Genomic DNA, 19753 nt, shown 5'->3' on the forward strand with positions numbered 1-19753 from the left:
ACAAAGGTTTTAGATGGGGGCAGGTGGGGAGAAAGACATTAAAACAGTACACAGGCTGTTACTCCATATGTGTTTGCAGGACTATAATAAATGTTTTTAATCTACGAAACATCTGGGACTAAAAATCCAATTTGGACCTGTTTTTTTTTTTTTAAAGATGGAATAGTTTTAAAGCGTATAGCATAGCTTCTACAATATAAATCTGCACAAAACTAACAGCACAGGTCTATCCTTTAGGCTTTTTCTAGGAGTATAAAATATGCAGAATCCTACCAGGCCATATTGCCATGGGCTGTGTTGTCAAGGTGACAGAGTAGCTCCAGGGTTTGAGCGTTGCTTGATGAATCATCAGGGGATTCATGACTGCCTGATTCCAATTCCTTCGGCATCCTCCAAACAGCAGCACATGTCATGACTTTACTGTCTGAAGCTAAGCAACAGAGAATAATGTCAACAGATCATTGTATGGGAGACATATTTTGTATACAGTGCATCAACATTTACATAAATCTATAAGCAATGCGCATCTGCTGTTTAAAATATTTAAAAATATTATACCAAGATGAATACAGACACAGACCTCAAGTTAACAGTCAAGTTGCTGCAAAACTCATAATTAGCACACATTTAATGCGCTTCTCTCTGTTTAGAGGCAAAATTCAGGGCTCAGGAAAACATAACTCTTTGGGAGGCAAGTTTTCCAAGCTTCAGTCCCATACTGATGTTAATGAAAATGACCCACAAGTTACATGTCTAAATTCTTACTGTTAAGGAATTGAGCAATCATTTTAACATTTCCCTTTCAAGGGCTATCTTAAGTTTAATGTATAGCATTCTGTCCTATCTTTTACTATCAATAACTGCTTATTGCAAAATTAAGTTTTCCACTCCTCTAATTCTAGGAAATAAAGACAGGTTTAAAAAGACAAACTGAACCTACATGCACATAGCAAAATATTACAACGTATGATGAACAAGCCAACTGTAGACTGAGGAGAAAATACCATATGGTCTATACGCATATGGCTTTGCTCATCGCCCAATATAGCAATTTGTAGCAGTGCAGACTGGGAGAAGACCAGAGCAGCACTGCATATGTTCATGTTGTTCCAGCCACTGGTCCAGGGTTCACAGAAGATGAGTAAGTCAGTATGATCCACTACAGGAGGAACAGAGAAGTCAGCCACAGTGACATTAGGCAAAAGCAGGTGGAGCAACTACCTGCTGGAGGATGCGTTAAATGAGAAGTCCAGGGGACAAGAAGCAATGAATGACATGTTTTCTGTTCTGAGGTCATTTTGCATGCTTCTTTCTCACAGTTCTGCCTCCAAGTACAGTTTTGTTGATTTTAGTGCAGAGTGCCTGATTAGAGCCATGAGCAGACATGATCAGCTTGTATCAGTGGGAAGGAAAACAGGAAAAATTGTAATGAGAATGTTTTCAAGAGGAAGGATGGTAAATCTGAAAAAGGCCTTCTAGGCTAAAGTAACAGGGGAAAGTAAACGGGAGAAAAAAAGTCTCCATTATAAAGGTCACCAATTTGGATACTCTATATACAAAAAAGGGCACCCAAACAACAGCTAATAGGACAAAAAGCAATTGATACGTAGTGATACATACTAAATAAACCCAAAATGCAAGAATGCAGACATGTTTTAGAAGTAGGCACATGACAAACATCAGTAGTTATGTCAAACCAGTAAGAGAAAACGGCCATTTCTGTGAGAAGAAAAGAGAGGAAGGAGGAGGGCTGTGAATTCAAACACAGAATTCAGAACACAAAGCACTGGCTATTTCATAGGGCTTATTAAATATAAAATATACGTATGATGCATGTAAGTGTTCCACTCAGTAATCTGACATCTGTATACAAGCTGAATACAGTATGAAGAGTTCATACAGCTAAGGCAATGTATAATCTGTTATTTATTAACACTTAATTAAGCCTTTACTAACTGTAGTGCATGCTAACTAAACAGCTATTTCCAAATGATTCTATGATTCTAAATCATTTGAGCAAACCCTTTACTCTAAATCCATGTGGCACCGAACGAAGAGGAGGAAGCAACAGCAGATAGCTACCTTTCTTTAGCAAAGATCAAATCAATGCACAATGTGCATTACATGCCATAGAAATAATAAATAATCTAAACTGAAGGAGCAATACAGTTTGAAAAGATGAGATGTATCAAATGTTTCGCCTCAATACTCAGTACAAAGAACACCACAAAAAAGTTTCTGGTGGATTATAATTATAATAGAATCATAGAACGGTTTAGGTTGGAAGGTACCTCAAAGATCATCTAGTTTCAACCCCCCTGCCATGGGCAGGGACACCTTCCACTACACCAGGTTTCTCAAAGTCTCAGCCAACCTGGCCTTGAACACTTCCAGGGATGGGGCATCCACAGCTCCTCTGGACAGCCTGTTCCAGTGCCTCACCACCCTCAGAGCGAAGAGCTTCCTTACATCTCATCTAAATCTACCCTCTTTCAGTTTAAATCCATTGCCCCTTGTCCTATCACTACACGTCTTTGTAAAAAGTCCCTCCCCAGCTTTCCTGTAGGCCCCCTTAAGATACTGGGAAGCTGCTAGAAGGTCTCCCCAGAGCCTTCTCTTCTCCAGGCTGAACAGACCCAACTCTCAGTCTGTCTTCATAGGAGAGGAGGCTCCAGCCCTCGGATCACCTTCGTGGCCCTCCTCTGGACCCACTCTAACAGGTCCATGTTCTTCTGTTGGGGGCCCCAGAGCTGAACACAGTACTCCAGAAAGGTCTCAGGAGAGCTGAGTAGAGGGGCGGAATCACTTCCCCAACCTGCTGGTCACGCTTCTTTTGATGCAGCCCACTTGATATGACTCAGGTTCCTATAACACTTTGGTGCTTTGAAAATTGTCAAAAGCCATGACTGAAATGAGTCTGCTTGAATTTTTTAATATGTGCTGCAATTCTACAAAGATTTTATGTTTGTTTTCAAATTATTATTACAGATGCTGTTAAGGAGCATGACAGAAGTGTACCTTGACACTCCAGGCAGAAGAGATTTGTTTGATTAGTGAAAACAAGTTTGTCAGATTTCCACATTTTGCAGACCTATTTGTGTCATCCCTTGAAGCCCAGAGTATAGTGTTCTCTCTGGAAAGAAGTATGGCTGTTCTGATAAGACATATATCAAATGCCATTTGCTCTTCCAGAACACAAGAGAAGTTCATCTTTTTGAAGTCTAATTTATCCACAGTAGATTTCTGTATTAATGGCAGGTTTTATGTAGTGTATTAAGCAATAATTACTTTTAATATTCAATTTGGATCATAAAAATAATCACTTTTAAGTCTTGTATATTAGCACATATCTTTAAAATGCAATTCTTAAATTAAGGATACCTATTAAACTTACTAGGGATCCCAACTGCATAGTAGTAATTTGTTCTTTCTCAAATAACAACTAATTCCATTTATATACCAAATTTTTTATTTTCTTCTGTCCATGTTCACAGAAATATAAATTAAAACCAGATATTTTTAATTAACATTAAAAAAGGTTGTCACTTCTCTTTGCTATAAATAGAAAAATTTTACTTCGTTCTCATGGCTACATTAATTACACTTTGGTATTTAGTAAAAGTTTCTTCTCACATTACCATCATACATGTATAAAACAAGCTGATTACCTCCATTATCTCTTATAACAGATATTCCTGCAACCAACCATAACAGTAAAAGGCTCTGAAGTACAGGCTGGCGCAGAATTTCACATGGAGAATTCTGTGCCGTTCCATGCCTGTTCTGCTTCATCAGGACTGGTGGTGAAGGATAAAATTCATTGTGCATCAGAAAGAGACAATACTAAAAGCCAACACACACAAAACCCCTCAACACTCAGCACAGACATTATCCTCTTCAGCCAGGTTGGAAGATCCTCACGGAAAATGACAGACAGCTTTTAGGCTGTTGAACGACCAGACACCATGAGTAACTGTATGTTCATCAGAAATCTTCAGATTCTGGACTTTAAACTCGGACAAATTCTAGAATTAGATACATAGCTGAAACACGTAGAGCAGAGAGACTTGATTCAGAGCGCTATTAATTTCTCCTTAAGCTTTTTATGTACTCATCTACAGTTCTGACACTTTATTAGTTCCCAGATGAGTGAAACCAAAATGGAATTGTCACAGCCTCCTGTAAAAGTAGTTTTAGATATGGCTGGTCTTAAGCAAGGCTTAATTTCTCTTTACGTAAGGAATTTTTTTTAAGAGATACCATTTCTCCCTGCTAAAAGAGAGGGCAAATGCTAATGCTGAGTGAAAGTGTCACAACAGATGAAGTGGAACTTTTTTGTGGGTTGTGATTCCTCTTAATCAAATAAGTGCTAGCAACAAACCTACAGGAAGCCATAGACATCAGACAACTGCCATTGCACAGAAATCCAAGGCCCACAAGAAGCTTCTCATGGCTGTATGACAAGCTTGCTAGCTGAACATAGCATTTGTGGAGCTACCCAAGCAGCCTTATTTCCCAAGCGATCATTTAAAATTTACAAGCCTACTATTACTTAATAATTTCACTACTGCCTCTGTAGCGTCATTGCTTACCTAGAATACTTAAAGCCAAACAGAAACTTCAGGTTTTTCCTTCTTTTACTAGATTCATGTGACCCTACTGCACATATACATACAAAATGACAATGTTCTTTTCTATCACTTCTCCTGTTATTTCTTAAAACTGCGAAGAGACCAATACGAGTGTAATATTTTACACAATAATTTGCATCATCACTTACAGAAAGAACAACAAGCAAAACACATAGTGTCTAAGTAATGTCCCTGCACCTTTCCTAAAGCTGTTTACATATGTGGAAACAGAGTTAGATTTACTGTTCCAACTGCAAAAACCCCCTGTTAAGCACTGTTTCCCTAAGTTCATCAGTACTATCTTCTGGGCAGAGGATACCATACTCACAGATCCGTCAGACTGCCTATACATACAGTTTCTTCTACTTGTTTCTGTTGAAATGATTCAAGCTTAAAAACAAGAAAACGAGAATTCAAGGAATAAGTGCATAATCCCACATCTTGCCAGCAGTGAGTTAGGAATTAGCTACATGTGATGATTGCAGCTCTGAGGGCACAGTAACCAATCGCAGGAAACAAACCTTGGTGAGTTCAGCTAAAGCCTAAGAGAGATAACCACAGCTACAGAGCAGAAGACCACCTTCAGATGCCTCCTTTACAAGTTGAGCAAGTGAGAAAACTCTCTGCATGCAGAGCGTGCAATTTGCAAAGGGTCACAAATTGGTCAAATCGATACCAATTTTCACTGCAGCACTCAAAAGGACTTCTCAATGAGGGCTATTTCCATGACAATTTTCAGCTTTCCCACTACCAGCTGTTTCAACACAGGAAAAAAAAAAAGTGAAATTTGTAGACAGGTGAAGCATCCTGTTTATCTTCTATTTTCCTCCAAACACTGTTCCCCTTAGAGGGTTGGTCCAACTTAAAGTAATAACCTTTGAGAAAGAAATAAGCCTAGAGAAAAAAAGAGATCTGTCTGAAAGGTAAACATAACTGGAAGTTATTAATGAGAGTTTGAAAACACACACATATGTAACGTTAACTACAAGTCCTCATTACTCCTTTACAGACATATATCACACACAACAAATGAACTAACTGTACCGTTGCTGCCAGAACACAGTAGCCAGCAGACATTGCTTAACAACTACACAAACATTTCTGGCCAAGATGCAAAAGGAAAAATGTGGATATAAGAACAGACTGCTGATTCCAGATGCAATGCATTTGCTCAAGACACAAAGTAATTCCTGCCCTCGTGGAAAATTACAGTTTTTTATGAATTCACAGATTTTTAAGCTAGAAGGGATTGTCTACGCGCTTCACACAAACCTTGGTTTTGCTTCAGCAATTCCTACAGTTGAAGACTTACATAATGAAAGAAGTGAGCTTTGTCATGTCTCCAGATTTAGAGAGAACCTAAAATTTTAAGTCATTCAGAATTATTATAAAGATTCTTTCAGAAAATGCCATGGACTGCAAAAATACAAAGAATTCAACTGAATATCAGGTGTCATAAAAATCTGTTTATAGAGACTTCTTGAAAGATACAGTTTATTCTCTTTAATAAATAACAGCTTTAAAAAGGACATAACACGTAATCCCAGTAAACATACTAAGAAATCAATTGATATCTGTGTGACTGATGCAATAAATCAGAATAGAAGTGCAAGAAAGAGATACAGTCTTGTTTGTCACTGTAGAGAGTAAGTTCTCTCACTTAGACCTCTGTTAGTTTTTATATTATTGAGAACAAAAAGCCACACTTGTTATGCTGGAGCTGTAAGTGAATTTCCAGTTGAAAACAATCCAGTAATTTCATTGTTTTCTCACACTGAATCCCTTTACTGAAACTCTCCCTCCTCAAATACATTTTTTGTAAAAAAGCTGGAAAAAAAACTATCCTACTTAAAAGCTTGATGGTTTGAGTTCTAACAAAAAAAAAAGAAAAAAAACACCTGAAACTACTTTGGAGACACTTTCAGCAGGTAAATATTCAGGCAACCTGGTGTAGTGGAGGATTTCCCTGCCCATGGCAGGGGGGCTGGAACTAGATGATCTTTGAGGTCCCTTCCAACCCTAACCATTCTATGATTCTATGAAATATTACTAAAACAAATATGAAATAGGAAAAAAATATATTGAATATAAAAACAAATCCTCATCAGAAGTGGGGATACTAATCAATACTCTACAGTTTCAGCCAAGAAGAGGTTTCAGTGCGTAAAACCACCAGTTCCGTTTGCCTTCCTCTTTCAGGTGTGGCTTGAGGCACACCCAAAACTTGATAAAAATCAATAAGTACTATCACTTATCCATGTTCTGCCTGCCACCAGTTCACCCACTGGAGTATTTTTTTCAAAAGTGAAGCTGGTATCTTTTACAGGCAGTAAATAGAGACATCACGGAAAATAGAGAAGCAGCTTATTTTAAGAGGATTGATTAAAACCAGTATCCATCTTTACTACTTGACAACAAAGTTTAAAACAGGATTTTAAGAAGCTGACACCCCCCCCCCCCCCAAAAAAAGAAAAATCTCCAACACAACAACTCTTCAACAAAGCATTAAGTAGGTGTTGCCATAATGTAAAGGGAAAAGTGTAAGAATAGTGAAATGGAGATACAAGAAATACTACCACTCGCTCCTCCCACCCCCCTACCCAACAGACTGAAGTGGATTTTGATCCCAATTATAGAGGTCTGCATCAGTCAACACTACAGTTCACTGCTGTTCAATCATCTACCTTCATTCTTCTGGTGTCACTTGTCGAACAAAACCCACCATGCCACTGAAGCATGCTCTGACATGTATAACAACTACAGTCTTCACCTGTCAGCAGCTTACAGCAGTCACCGAAAGCAGACCAGCTCCAGCCCTGCTCAGTCTTACCAATTATATCATTTTACAAAGCATTCAAATCTTTATGTTCAATCACTGTTTACGGTCTTTCTTAACTAAACACACACGGTAAGTCGCCTTTGATTGTTTTTCCTTCTCCTAAAAGGATGTATTCAAGCTAGTTATTGCTAGTTTCCTGTTCCCTTTTTTGAATCATTTCAAAACACATTTTATATGTACATTAGTAATTCAGTATTTTAAAGTTAATTTTCTATAATCAATAGCTATACACATCAGATGGTAGTACCTACAGGAATGATGTTTCCATTTTACTTTCTGCTGTCATTCTGCTTCATTCCCCTGTGTTTAACCTTGAAACCCGAATGACAATGATTCCTACATCACTGCCTGCAGACAAACACACTGAAGCTGGAGGAGCTCAAGTATCAGTGCCTGACAGGGTTTGCTCTTTGATCAGCTCAGGTGGTGCAAAGCCAGCTGGCTGCAGTTATTCTGTTGCCCAGGGAACAACAACTGAAGTGTACGCTTCCTAAATCTGCGCAGGAGGCCCTTCTGCAGCGTTGCCACAGCAGCTCTTGCTGTGCAAGGCTGAAGTGGTGAAGCTGCTATAGCTACAGCCCAGCTGGTGCCCATTAATGCTCTCGGTACGACAGGAACAGGCAGATAGTGTTCAGAGCCGCCTCCTTTCCATTGACAGACAGAGTTATCACTCTTCCTTATTAATCAATGTAAATATCACTCTCCTAGTTTAATAAAATGAAAAAATAAAACCCAGATGATTCAAGTGTGCATCTTTTTTTAAAAGAACAACCTTGCAGCTTTTTTAGTCAATTCATAGAAAGATAAGGACACATTGAATAAATAGAATATGGTTTAACAGGAAAAAGAGGAGCAAAAAAACCAACACACTATTCTATTTCTGGGTTAAGAACTTCATCTTTTGTGCTAAAAGCCTTTGTAGTCTTTCATTTTACATCTTTCTGAAATACATGGGGTGAGATATCTATAGGAATAAAGAGTTGTAGGCAGTTTAATTTTTCCTTCCATCATCTAGATGCACTTTTTAGCTACCGAAAGACAGCCTTTGATTTTTGAAAAATACATGGAAACTGGGCAGAAACATAACACAGCAGCTTACTCTGTATCCTAATAAAAGCACGCTTTCAAGTGGAGCAGAAAGTAGAAATGATTAGTAGAAAAACAGTGACATGCAACAGTCCAGACATTCACACACAGGACATCTTCCATACTTAGCTGTTGTCTCATTACTCCAATCTGTGGAACATTCTGCATAAAGAGCAGCCGTCTTGTTAGCAGGCAGATCACAGGTGATCACAAATTCACATTTACTGCATACCAATACAACACAGATACCGCTTAGATCTCCAGACAACAGGCACTTCTGTTTGCACTGTATATACAGATGTCCAAGGAGGGTTTAAAAAATCTCACATGCTGGACAGTAACACAGAGAGAACGACCTAAGAGTGTGCGAAGGCATGGGGTATGACACGGAGAGACGGGGAAACCCACCATGTTGTACGGAAATAGAAGATCAAACTCATGGAAAACAGGCAGTCAGCAGGCTGAAAAACTGGAGAAGGCACAAATTGCACTTTCTAGTCTCACGTTTCTTATGCTATCATCCAAAGGCGATTTGAGACACTGTTCCAGTACATACCTTTTTTGGGGATATGCTCTGCAGATATACATCCGTTTGAGGGAGGCCAAAATTTACTGACTGAATTTTTGGAACTTTGCTGTATAGGGACAGCCCAAGTGAAGAACTGCAACCATCGCTACATTGATGAGTTGAACTTTGCTCTTCAGGCAGAATTTGGCTGCAACACCATAAAAGCTGCTCAGCAGCACTGGATGTTTCATGAGGTATTAAAACACTATACTCCTTAACAAGTTAATGGTAACTGCAAACCACTTATTTCCCCTTACTAGACAGTTGTCTATTCAATAGTCTATCTAAACAACCTTTAGTATTCCCATTCTACTCCACAGGAGTTTCAAAGACAAATATAATGACTTGACAGTTCATGGAAATCTACTTCAAACAGGATGAACGTCATTACATCCAACATGAGCAGTTTATGTGGCTGCTTCAAGCTTGCTAGACCAAGTTCTAACCACTAGCTTGACTTGAAAAGGTATGCTCACTACCCCTTATACCAAGCTTTCATAGTCTCCACTTGGTACTTTCCCTCAATAGAAACTCAGATGTGTGGCCACTATTGACACACACAAACCTTCTAGCAGTAACTTGTCATTCAGAGCTTAGATCTCAGAGCCATAATCTGCTTATACCTTCCCACTATCCGACCAATTTGGGTAGCTAACTTTGAGATGTGCTCACACATCAAGCACAAGTAATTCATGGAAGAAAATTACAAACAATTAGATGAGTAGGAAGCGAAACAGAAGCATCAGGAGGCTTGCATAGGTGAACAAGGAGTTCCTAACTAAATCCAAACATAAGAAAGCATACAAGAGATGAAAAGAGGGATAGGTGACTTGTGTAGTGAGATATTGTTTCTGTATCCCTCCCAAGAATGTGGTGAGGAAGACAAAGCTCATCTAGAGTTGAATCTGGCAAGAGACAAAAGTCAACAAGAAGGGCTTCTACGGATGTATCAGTAGCAAAAGGAAGACTTGAGAAAATGTGGGCCCACTGCTGAATGGGGCAGGGAACCTGATGACAGAGAACACAGGAAAGTCTAAAGTACTGAATGTTTTCTTCACCCTGGTTTTTACTATCCTCAGGATCCAGGGATCCCAGGTGCCCAAGACTAGTGGGAAAGTCTGGAGCAATAAGGACTCTTCGTGGAGAAGCAACAGGTTAAGGAATACTTAACAAATGGAACCTGAGTGGATGCATCCACAAGAGCAGAGGAAGTTGGCTAATATAATTACAAGGCCACTTTCAATTATCTTTAAAAGGTCATGGTGATGGGGAGAGGTTCCTGAGTAAATATCATTCCTATCTTTAAGATGGGCAAGAAGGAGGATCTACATGCTAATCAGCCTCCCCTCAGTACCTAGGAAGGTGACAGATTAAGTGAACCTGGAAAACATTTCCAAACATAAGGTGACTGGGAGTACTCAGTACAGATTTAAGCAGACATCATGCCTGAAAAATATGATTGCGTTCTGCAATGAAAATTAAATTCAAAATAGAGGCTTGGTAAACATAGGGAGAGTAGTTGATGTTGTTTTTCTTTACTTTAACAAGCCTTTATTACAGTCCCCAATAACATCCTCACAGAAAAGCTGATGAAGTACAAGTGGATGATGTGAGTTGAAAAGTGGCTGAACTGCCATTCTTAAGGGGTTGTGATCACTGGCATGAAATCCGTCTGGAGGCCAGTCACTACTGGTGTATCCCGGAGGCTGACAGTGGGGCCAATACTGTTTGTCATCTTCACTGATGACCTCAGGGAACCCAAAGGCTAGAGAAATGGACCAATAGGAACCTCATGGAGTTCAACAAAGTGAAGCACAAGACCTTGCACCTGGGGAAGAATAACCCCATGCTCCAGTACACATTGTGGGCTGATCAGCTGGAGAACAGCTCTGCAGAAAAGGCCCTGCAGGTCTTGGTGACAATCTGAACATGAGCCAGCTGCGCACTTATGCCAAAGAAAGCAAACAGTCTCCTGTGCTGCACTAAACAGATTATCAGCAGCAGGTCAAGGGATATGATCCTTCCCCTCTACTCAGTCCTGGGCAGACCACATACAGAGTACTGCATTCAGTTCTGGGCTCCTCAGTACAAAAGAAACATGGACATACTGGAGCAAGTGCAGATATGGGCCACAGAGATGATGATAGGATTGGAGACTCAAAAAGAGAAAGCACAAGGTGAGTCTTATTCATGTGAATAAATAATGATAAGGAACTCAAGAAGACTGAGTTAAACTCTCTCAGTAGCACCCAATAACAGGGTAAGAGGCAACGGGCACAAATTGAAATAAAGGAAAATTCCACTTAAGCGTAAGAAAAAAAATCATGCAAGGCCCTGAGAAACCTGGTCTGATGTCACTGCTGATTCTGCTTCAGGGTAGGAGGCTGAACTCTAGTTCAACATCCCTTAAAACCCTCTGACATTCCTTGCAACCTGAATTATCCCATAATTCTTAAACAGTAGAGGAGTGCCGTTAGTCTACTAGTTGGCACATACACTCAACAATGGACATCATAAAACAATGTTGAGCTGCAAAATAGTCTTTGCAATGCCAGAAAAAGCACATAGACATTAACCTCAAATTACCATATTCCCTGTAGCTATCTGTCACTCCAGTAGCTACAGTAGCAAAAATGTCTGCAATGGTTCTTAAGTTTTATGTCTAATGGTCCGAAATGTTGATGCTTGCTTGATGACACATGAAGTTAATATAATCACAGTTTCCTTTTAAAAAAACACTCAAGTTAAGAGAATTAAGGTTGCAAACTATCTATCTAAAAATTATGGAGAAAAGCTCGAATTAGAACAGCCTTCGAAACATTTTAACACGTTTTCACATAAGCACTGTAGAGGATAGAATACACTACAGATTTAGTGTCATCAGATAAGTAAATGGAACTCTAGATTTGCTACCTTATCGAAGTATTATCGCTTAGCTAAATATTTAAAATATGGCTGAAACTTGAATTGTGTTCATGAAAATCAGCAGGAGGAGAAAAAGGAAAAAAAAATTATCATTCTTTTAAGAGTCTATCAAGCAAGAGACTCTCCTTCAGCCTCTCCAGTTTTCCAAGAAAGATGGGATATGGGGAAGCTAAAGCAGGCTATCTTCCCATGGTAGAAAGAAGGCCACAGAAAATGGAATGCAAAAAAGGTGAAATCACAAAACATCTTAACATATACTGGAAGGAACTTGCACAGTATACGTGGTTTCACTTGCATGATTTGGGAATAATTCTGAAGTCTAAAACAAATCAGAGAAAAGCAAGCTTCTAAATTTCACTTATTTAACATGTTAGTTGGACAAGAAGGCCTAAACACATACTGTAAGACCTAACGTGCATCTGTGAAATGTTATTTACTGCAACAATAGCATTGACTGGAGATGGAGAAAGAACACGTTTTCTTTCAGTTTATTATACCAGTTCAGTTAAATATTTGAAAATTTTGAGTTAAAAAGCTATTTCAAATTGGAAAACTGTTTTTCTTCTTCTAAGCTTTAAAAAAAAAAAAAAAAGGGGGGGGGGGGGACGACAATGAAACCTTCTAATACTGAAGGATAGAGTAGCCTGACAACTCAACAGACTCTCTTCCTGTGACAGTCCTAATTCAGAAGCATTTTATCCACTTTCTGTATTTTAGAAGCACTCTTTTCAATATCATGCCCATGCTTTAATACTTCCGATTTCAGTTATTTTCTCTCCTCCCTCTTCTTTCTGACATTAGTTCTATTTTGCTGCGTAGCATGAATGTTACAATTATCCTGATAATGGTTGTCAAATAAAGATGAAATCCTAAATCAAGGGATAACAAGCATCTGTGTTTCAAGTTATTTATGTTATATAAGCTCCCCCAGTTCTTACACTTTTCCTTATGTACCTGCTCTTACACACTGGCTGAGACACTACGGAGCTTGACTCCTACAGCGGGCTTACATATGAATAAGATTATAACAGAGACTAAAATAATACAGCTGTGTTACCTGTCATTCGGACTGATCTCAATATACATCTATGCACAGAGGCCTTCAAATCTGAACAGCAATTAACACAGGACAATTTCTCAAGCCATTCACCATTTCTGTAGTAGTTTTCCATCATACGGACCAGATAGTCAATAATTTCAGTTAAAACCTTATTGAAGAGTATTTGTAAAGGAACACTACAAATTACATAAAATACTTAGAATTCCTAGAACAACAACAGGTACACACTACAAAAAACATTCAGAGAATACCAAGCCCATTTATTTCTTCCTTCCAACTACAGGAATAAACTTTCTTCTGTACATCCTGCCACTACTGCTGAGAAGAGCATTGGGGGATAATTAGAGAGATGCATTCGACTTCTCTCTCCATTTTAATAACTGCAGCATATCACATGGCTGTACCAACGATTTCCCTACATGGAGTATTTTCACTACAGCAAAGGAAAGTGAAACCAGTGAAGTCAGTGTCACCTGCTGTCTTCAATGCTAAGGAGTTGAAAGGAATCACCAGTAGCATTATTTCCAATACCCTTACTGATGAATTTTCTCTGCAGGTAGTTTTTTTAACACATAAGTTTACTGTGTGATAAGTGCACTGCACCAGATAGTCATAACTCACAGCAGATTTGATGTTTTAAATTAATGGATTTAAAATGCAAACTTTATTTTCCTGTTCATCAAAATTTACACAGCTGTTTTGTATTTGTATGTCTCTGTGCTCTGGATCTACAAACCCAAGCTATTTATATTGAGCCTTCGTAACTGCTGCACAGTGGCACTATCTTGTTGGGAAAAAAGAAAACAAAAAAACAAGATGCATGTTTCAACGCACCTGTCTGAGCATGTGGAGGTGCAGAGTAGCCTTCTCTCTTCACCCTGTGTTTGCCCTCTGGTGGCTTCCTATGTCCCTACACGTAATGGAAGTGCAGAACCCGGTTTTGTAGGAGTTGAAAAACACATTTGCGCTAGGGAGATAAATCGGTTTCGACGTGTTTCAATGGATTTGAATAAGAAATTCAATTCTTAAGAGAAGCAGGGGCAAGCACAAATATGGAAGACAAGCAACATATAAAATTATTTTTGAAGTATTTAATTTCAAAATGGTCTGGGAAAGGTGTTTAATCAACTTTCAGCGTGCTGCTTTCCTTAGTCACTCACTTCACCGATAGAATATTTTTGTCGCAATGGTAACAACCTGGCTTCAAAAAAACTCCAAAACCTCAATATAGTTACACTTGATAGAGATTTTGCTTTTAAATTTCATTTTTTCTCTTCTTAGTATGAGGAATTAATCTAGCTTTATCCTATGGATTTAACACAAGAATTTATCTGAAAGGCTAAAGTTAAAAATGGAAGAGGCATTCCACCGTGAGCTCCCCAAGTAGCATTGCTTGTGTCACAGCGTCAACTCCTAGTCTCACAGGAGCTGACGTTTTCAGGTAATTCCACACCACGCCAAAGGCAAGAACAACTGAAGGACTCCAGAAAACCTGGTGGTCAAAAAAGCAGATGAGCTTCTCCGTATACAAAAGTTAGTTATGCATGAAGAGAAAAATAATTTAAGCCATCCCAACATGATGCTGCACTCAGAACTGGTAGTTACAACTCAGAAAAAAGCTTTTTGTGTCAACACTGACAGTTCTCTAAATCTAAAGTGCAGCAGTAGCTACAGAAGCCAGCAAAATATTGAGCATCCTTACAAGGGCACTGATAATAAAATAGAAAGGATTGTTTCACAGCCCCATAAAAACTATATGCCCATATCTCAAATGGAGAGTGCAATTCTAGGGTTTGCATCTAAAGAAGGACATAGCAGAATTGGAGAAGGGCAACATAAATGAAGATGATAGAACAACTGTCGTCCTAGATCTGCAACAGGTTAGGACTATTTCATTTGGAAGGAAAACACCTTGGGAAGAACATGACCTAAGTTTACAGAAACAGAAAAGCAGTGGCAAGGTGAATGAACTGCTATTACAGGCCAAATCTTGCAATCTTAGAATTAAGTGGCACTCACTGTAACAGTACAAGGCAAGTTTCAAAAGAAAGGGTGAGAGTTTGGCCGGTGAGTCTCAAACTGAAAACTGACGTTACAAAAGTTTGTGGCAGAAGGCAGTCCCAACTGGTTCAAAAAGGGATTAGAGACCTGTCTATAAACCTGCCTACACTGTACTATTTAGGATCTCCTGTTGCTGCTGCAGGAGTCATGATACTGGCACAGATAAACCAATCATTGGTCTGATCAACAGGGTGGTATTATCCCATTTGGCAGGAAAAGGTAAAAGTAGTTCTTACACGCTTAAGGTTAATCCTACAGAAACGGCAGCACAAAAGTAAAATACCTTTCTGCATCTCACCCATCTGCTCTACACCAAAAATAGTTCACACTAACAAACAAAAGACGGCTGTCATTCCTTTTGTTTGCCCCACTCCTGTTGGTTTTCCACTGGAACTGATAGTTATGTCCAAGAAAATTTTTAATTCTATACAAGCAAAGGTTACGTTGATAATAAAGACAACTAGGTTCCCTTTCTTCCTGATCTAATTTGGAGAGAAATATGAATGATATCTCAGCAGCTCCTCCTCTGTTCCCCTCAATCCTCAAAGCAGAAATGGATGGGAAGTTGTACTAGGCTTGGTGATAACCAATTCTTAAACAAACCATATTTCAAAACAAAAAGAGGGCACAGACAGGGAATGAAACACACACAGATGAATTTGCATCACTGAAGACATTCTTATTTTTCCCCAACAGTATGAGTACATTAAAGTGAACTGCAAATAATCCTGTTATTATGGAGAAGCATGAGATAGAGAATATAGACTGTGCACTGTAAAACACAAATTTTTATGGAAAAGGGTACTGTATTTAGAATTCCTTCAAGTTTTTCTTAGCCATTGGCGATAAGTAGCTGCTCAATAAAACAGAAGTCTGAAAACAGACTGATCAATAGCCCTTCCTTTATCAGCACACATATCCTAGGATGACAGTTTCACTGGACATCAGGACATGATGATCTGTTTTGAAGGGGGAAAATGTTGGAAGGAGATGAGCAAAAAGTAGGATCTGGTTTCCTTGCTTTTACGAAGGGAATGGAAAAAAAAAATGACCACCCTGTTTTTCCTTTCACAACTGATTTTCAATTTTTTTGCATTTATAAATATACAAGAGAGACCTTCGCTGATAGCTGCTTTAGATTTTAAACAGCTCTGCAATTGATAGACTGCAATCACACTTCCCTCCTTTGAAAGAAATCTCTGGTTTCATTAGCAACACATACGAATCAGAACATAGACAATAGCATATACTGAGGCCATCAGAACAATAGATGCTTATTAATCTAACAAGTCTGCCTAAGAAACTGCAATAGTACGTAATAAATTTTCATTTCCATAAGCATGCAAGTATACCGCTGAAAGTACAAGTGAATTTAAACTGATCATATGGCCTGCCTACTTCATATTTTTAAAAAAATTCAAACAGCTGAAGTGATTTGCTTCACCTACATGAAACTAGGATATAATAAAGATGCACCAAGTTTGAAGGAACTCCTATTTGCAGTGTTGAATTCAACAAAGCCTCGGGCCTTAGAGCATCAGAGCTTATGCCCTCTTGGAGAAACATTTTCTTTGTTGTAAGTAATTTTATTTCACAAGTCAGAAAATGAAATTTAAAATCACTAATGTTTTTTGGTTGTCTGAACTGCTAATGTTAGTCGTAAAAATTTAAAAAATAAAATTTTTAATGCATTTCTAGAGCTTCACAAGATTAAACTTATGCAAATTCAGAAATAAAAATGTTTCAAATATACTACATTTTATCAGTAAAATGTAAGAAATACATAGAACACATATTATAAATGCAAGGTGGGGAAAGCTAGGAATAAGAGTCTCAAGTTAAATGCTTGTTAACATATGACAGCACACTGCCACCAGACAGTTATGTTACTATAGCAGTAAGTGTAGTTTCAGGTAAAACATACAAGTTAAGCTATTTAAATGTCCATTTTACCTTCACCTGATGGTGCTTTTTGGCCTTGCATTTCCATGTGTAGTTGTACATAACATCTTTCATCCTTGGTTCCCACAGGAATTTTTAAGGAGAAAACTCTAAGAGAAATAACCAATGTTCTTCTCCAAGCAGCACAGGATAAAGCATTCTGTGAAAAACTGCCTTCCTTCAAAACAGCTTTTGTTTTTTAATTGTACTTGACGAGACTGAATTCACACGTTTCAAAGATGGCAGAAGTACCAGACAGCATGTGACACCAGCATCTTTCCGTGGTCTCCATTTCCAAGAGCAGATAATAGCTGTTTTTGTGTTTTGTTTTTATTTTGGTTTTTTTTTTTTAAAAAAAAAATAAATTCAAAGTTTGCTAAAGATCATTCAATGATGGAAAGTATGGGTGAAAGAATCATGAGCAATTTCTAAAAAAGTTCTTCAGTACATTCTATATAATTTATGGTCATTACTTTAGAGTTTAAATTATCCCCTTTTAATGAGTCAAGGCATGAACATTTGGTAAACTTCAGATTACTCGGAGTCTTCCTATAAACTCAGAAATTACCATGCTGGCAAAGAGCTCTGATCCACGATCTAATTCAGGAATTAGTTTCTGAAAGTAGCTAGAAAAAAAAAAAGCACCCTCTTCAGAAGCAGGAGTTAGGACAAATAAGACAATCATCATCGTTAGACACATATTTTGCCTCAATGACTGTGTGCTCCTAATACCCAGTAATTAAACATTCACTTCAAGAAGTGTGAAGCTTTCTCTTTAATTCATCAGCATTCTTCAAGGTATGTCTGCACAATACCTACCAATCCTAACCACAACACGAGCACCCTGTAGCACTGGACACTGTATAAATGCTATACAAAAAGGGTAACTGTTCCAAAATATCCTCTTCTCTAAAAGGACCAAATTCTCTTTAAAATTATTTCTCCCAATTTTGTGGAAAAAGTTGCACAACAGAACCATCATACAATTGAGATCAGCAGAACAGAAATTCTTTACCATATCTTCATACCTTAATTTATTTCATATTTATCTTTACCATGTCTTTTGTCCAATTTCTGAAGTACTTGCATGTTTTCCTGCAATACATTCTCCATAGCAAACAATCTGTGTATTTTGTAAGTCTGCAATGGAAATTATGACAGGGTTTTTTTTGATAACTTAAAGTCAGGTACAGTTCTCCAGTCCTGAGGCCAGCCAGCACAGTTAAGCTCAAATGTTTTTACAGGATAAGCTGAAAGAAGGAGGCTACACTCCAACCACTCATGATGTTCTTAAGCTACCTGAGGGCATCATGGCCTGAAAGTGCTAGATGGCTCATACCAAAATTACTCAAGGGACATCCTGACAGTTTAACAGTAGGCATTACTGCAAGTCAGTCCTTAGGTCAATGCCACGGCCCTGTTCAAGTTACTGGAATACAAATATAACCTTAAAATATTAGTCTAATATCCTGAGACTATTTATTTTACTCTACAGGTTACAATTTCTAGCAAAAATTATTATTATAGCAATACTGACGAAAAAAAAAAAACCCCACACCAAAAAAAACCCATCAAAACACACACAAAAGCAGCCAGCTGTCTGATACCAAAAACTGATTATTCAATGTTAAGATTTTTACAGTCAGCAGGTTTTATCCCTCACAAGCTAGCAGGTAAGGGTTGTTTTCTTCTTAAATCATTTGCAGTGTTGATAGCTCATACACATGCTTTCCACACCTGCTCCCACCCTGCTTGGCATCTTTAAAGTAAATCATTCCAAACATCAGACTTGAATGCTGTTATTTTTTGTGGCCCAGTATGTCACATCCTAATTTTCAAGTTTTCAATTACATAAAGGTACTCTTGTGGCTGTGAAAATACCCTTGCAACCCAATTCACAATTGCATAAACAATCAGCACAAATATCTTGTTTAGTTTGCCAGCACAGTTTGAAACAGTAAAAAGAGAAGTTGAAGCCTCCAGACCGCCATTCATCTTATAGCAGCATCAGACGGACTCAAAAACTTAAGAATCAACAAATTATTTCACTGATCATTTCAGTAAATGGCATGGAACGGTAGAAGAACATAAGGTCTCAGGAAAATAAGGAGAGTTGCACAAATAAAGAAGAAACAAATTGCAATATAGAAACACTAATCAAAAAATGGTGCAGGCAGCCATTTAGTCACAGTAATAGATTTTTCTACTAACAGACACTAAATGGTACAGAAAATACTTACAAAATGCTAACATCTAAGGGCCATATCTCAGCACTTTAACATTTCTGCAGCCTTCCACAAAACTGGTTACCCAAAGGCTACACACCACCTTGTACCTTCTTGCTTTCTCACAAGTAGTTGCAGCCATATGCTGTCCTGTAAGCGACATATCCCTTATTTGTTTTGAGATCTCCTTCTTTCAGAATCTTCTTATTTCTCCAATTATACTGTTTCCTTCATTTCTTCACTTGGCCTTTAAGTAAGCTCTTCCCCTATCAGATCTATGACACTTAACAGTACATTGGCATTGCCTGTGATTACGCTCTTGAGATGCGGTCATTTACGTTCACCCCCACAAGCATATCCTTCATCTGCACAGAACAGATCGGCTGAAGTAGTTGCTCACAATCACTTCCTGAAAAC

General features: G+C 38.3%; 1 protein-coding gene across 3 annotated transcripts in view; it reads right to left on the reverse strand.

Annotated features, from left to right (window-relative positions):
• EIPR1 (EARP complex and GARP complex interacting protein 1) overlaps positions 1–19753 on the reverse strand; it is a 94674-nt gene that overhangs the window by 46765 nt on the left and 28156 nt on the right. For 2 of the 3 annotated variants that reach the window (XM_086631379.1, XM_086631380.1), the window contains exon 4: positions 274–430. In XM_086631379.1, coding sequence (XP_086487505.1) covers positions 274–430 — 157 coding nt within the window. Of the gene's footprint in view, positions 1–273; positions 431–4959; positions 5016–19753 lie in introns of those variants that run through there. The other variant, XM_086631381.1, reaches the window with a different exon arrangement.

The sequence above is a fragment of the Tauraco erythrolophus genome, chromosome 2 (genome assembly GCF_009769465.1).
Source record: "Tauraco erythrolophus isolate bTauEry1 chromosome 2, bTauEry1.pri, whole genome shotgun sequence".
Classification (NCBI taxonomy): domain Eukaryota; kingdom Metazoa; phylum Chordata; class Aves; order Musophagiformes; family Musophagidae; genus Tauraco; species Tauraco erythrolophus.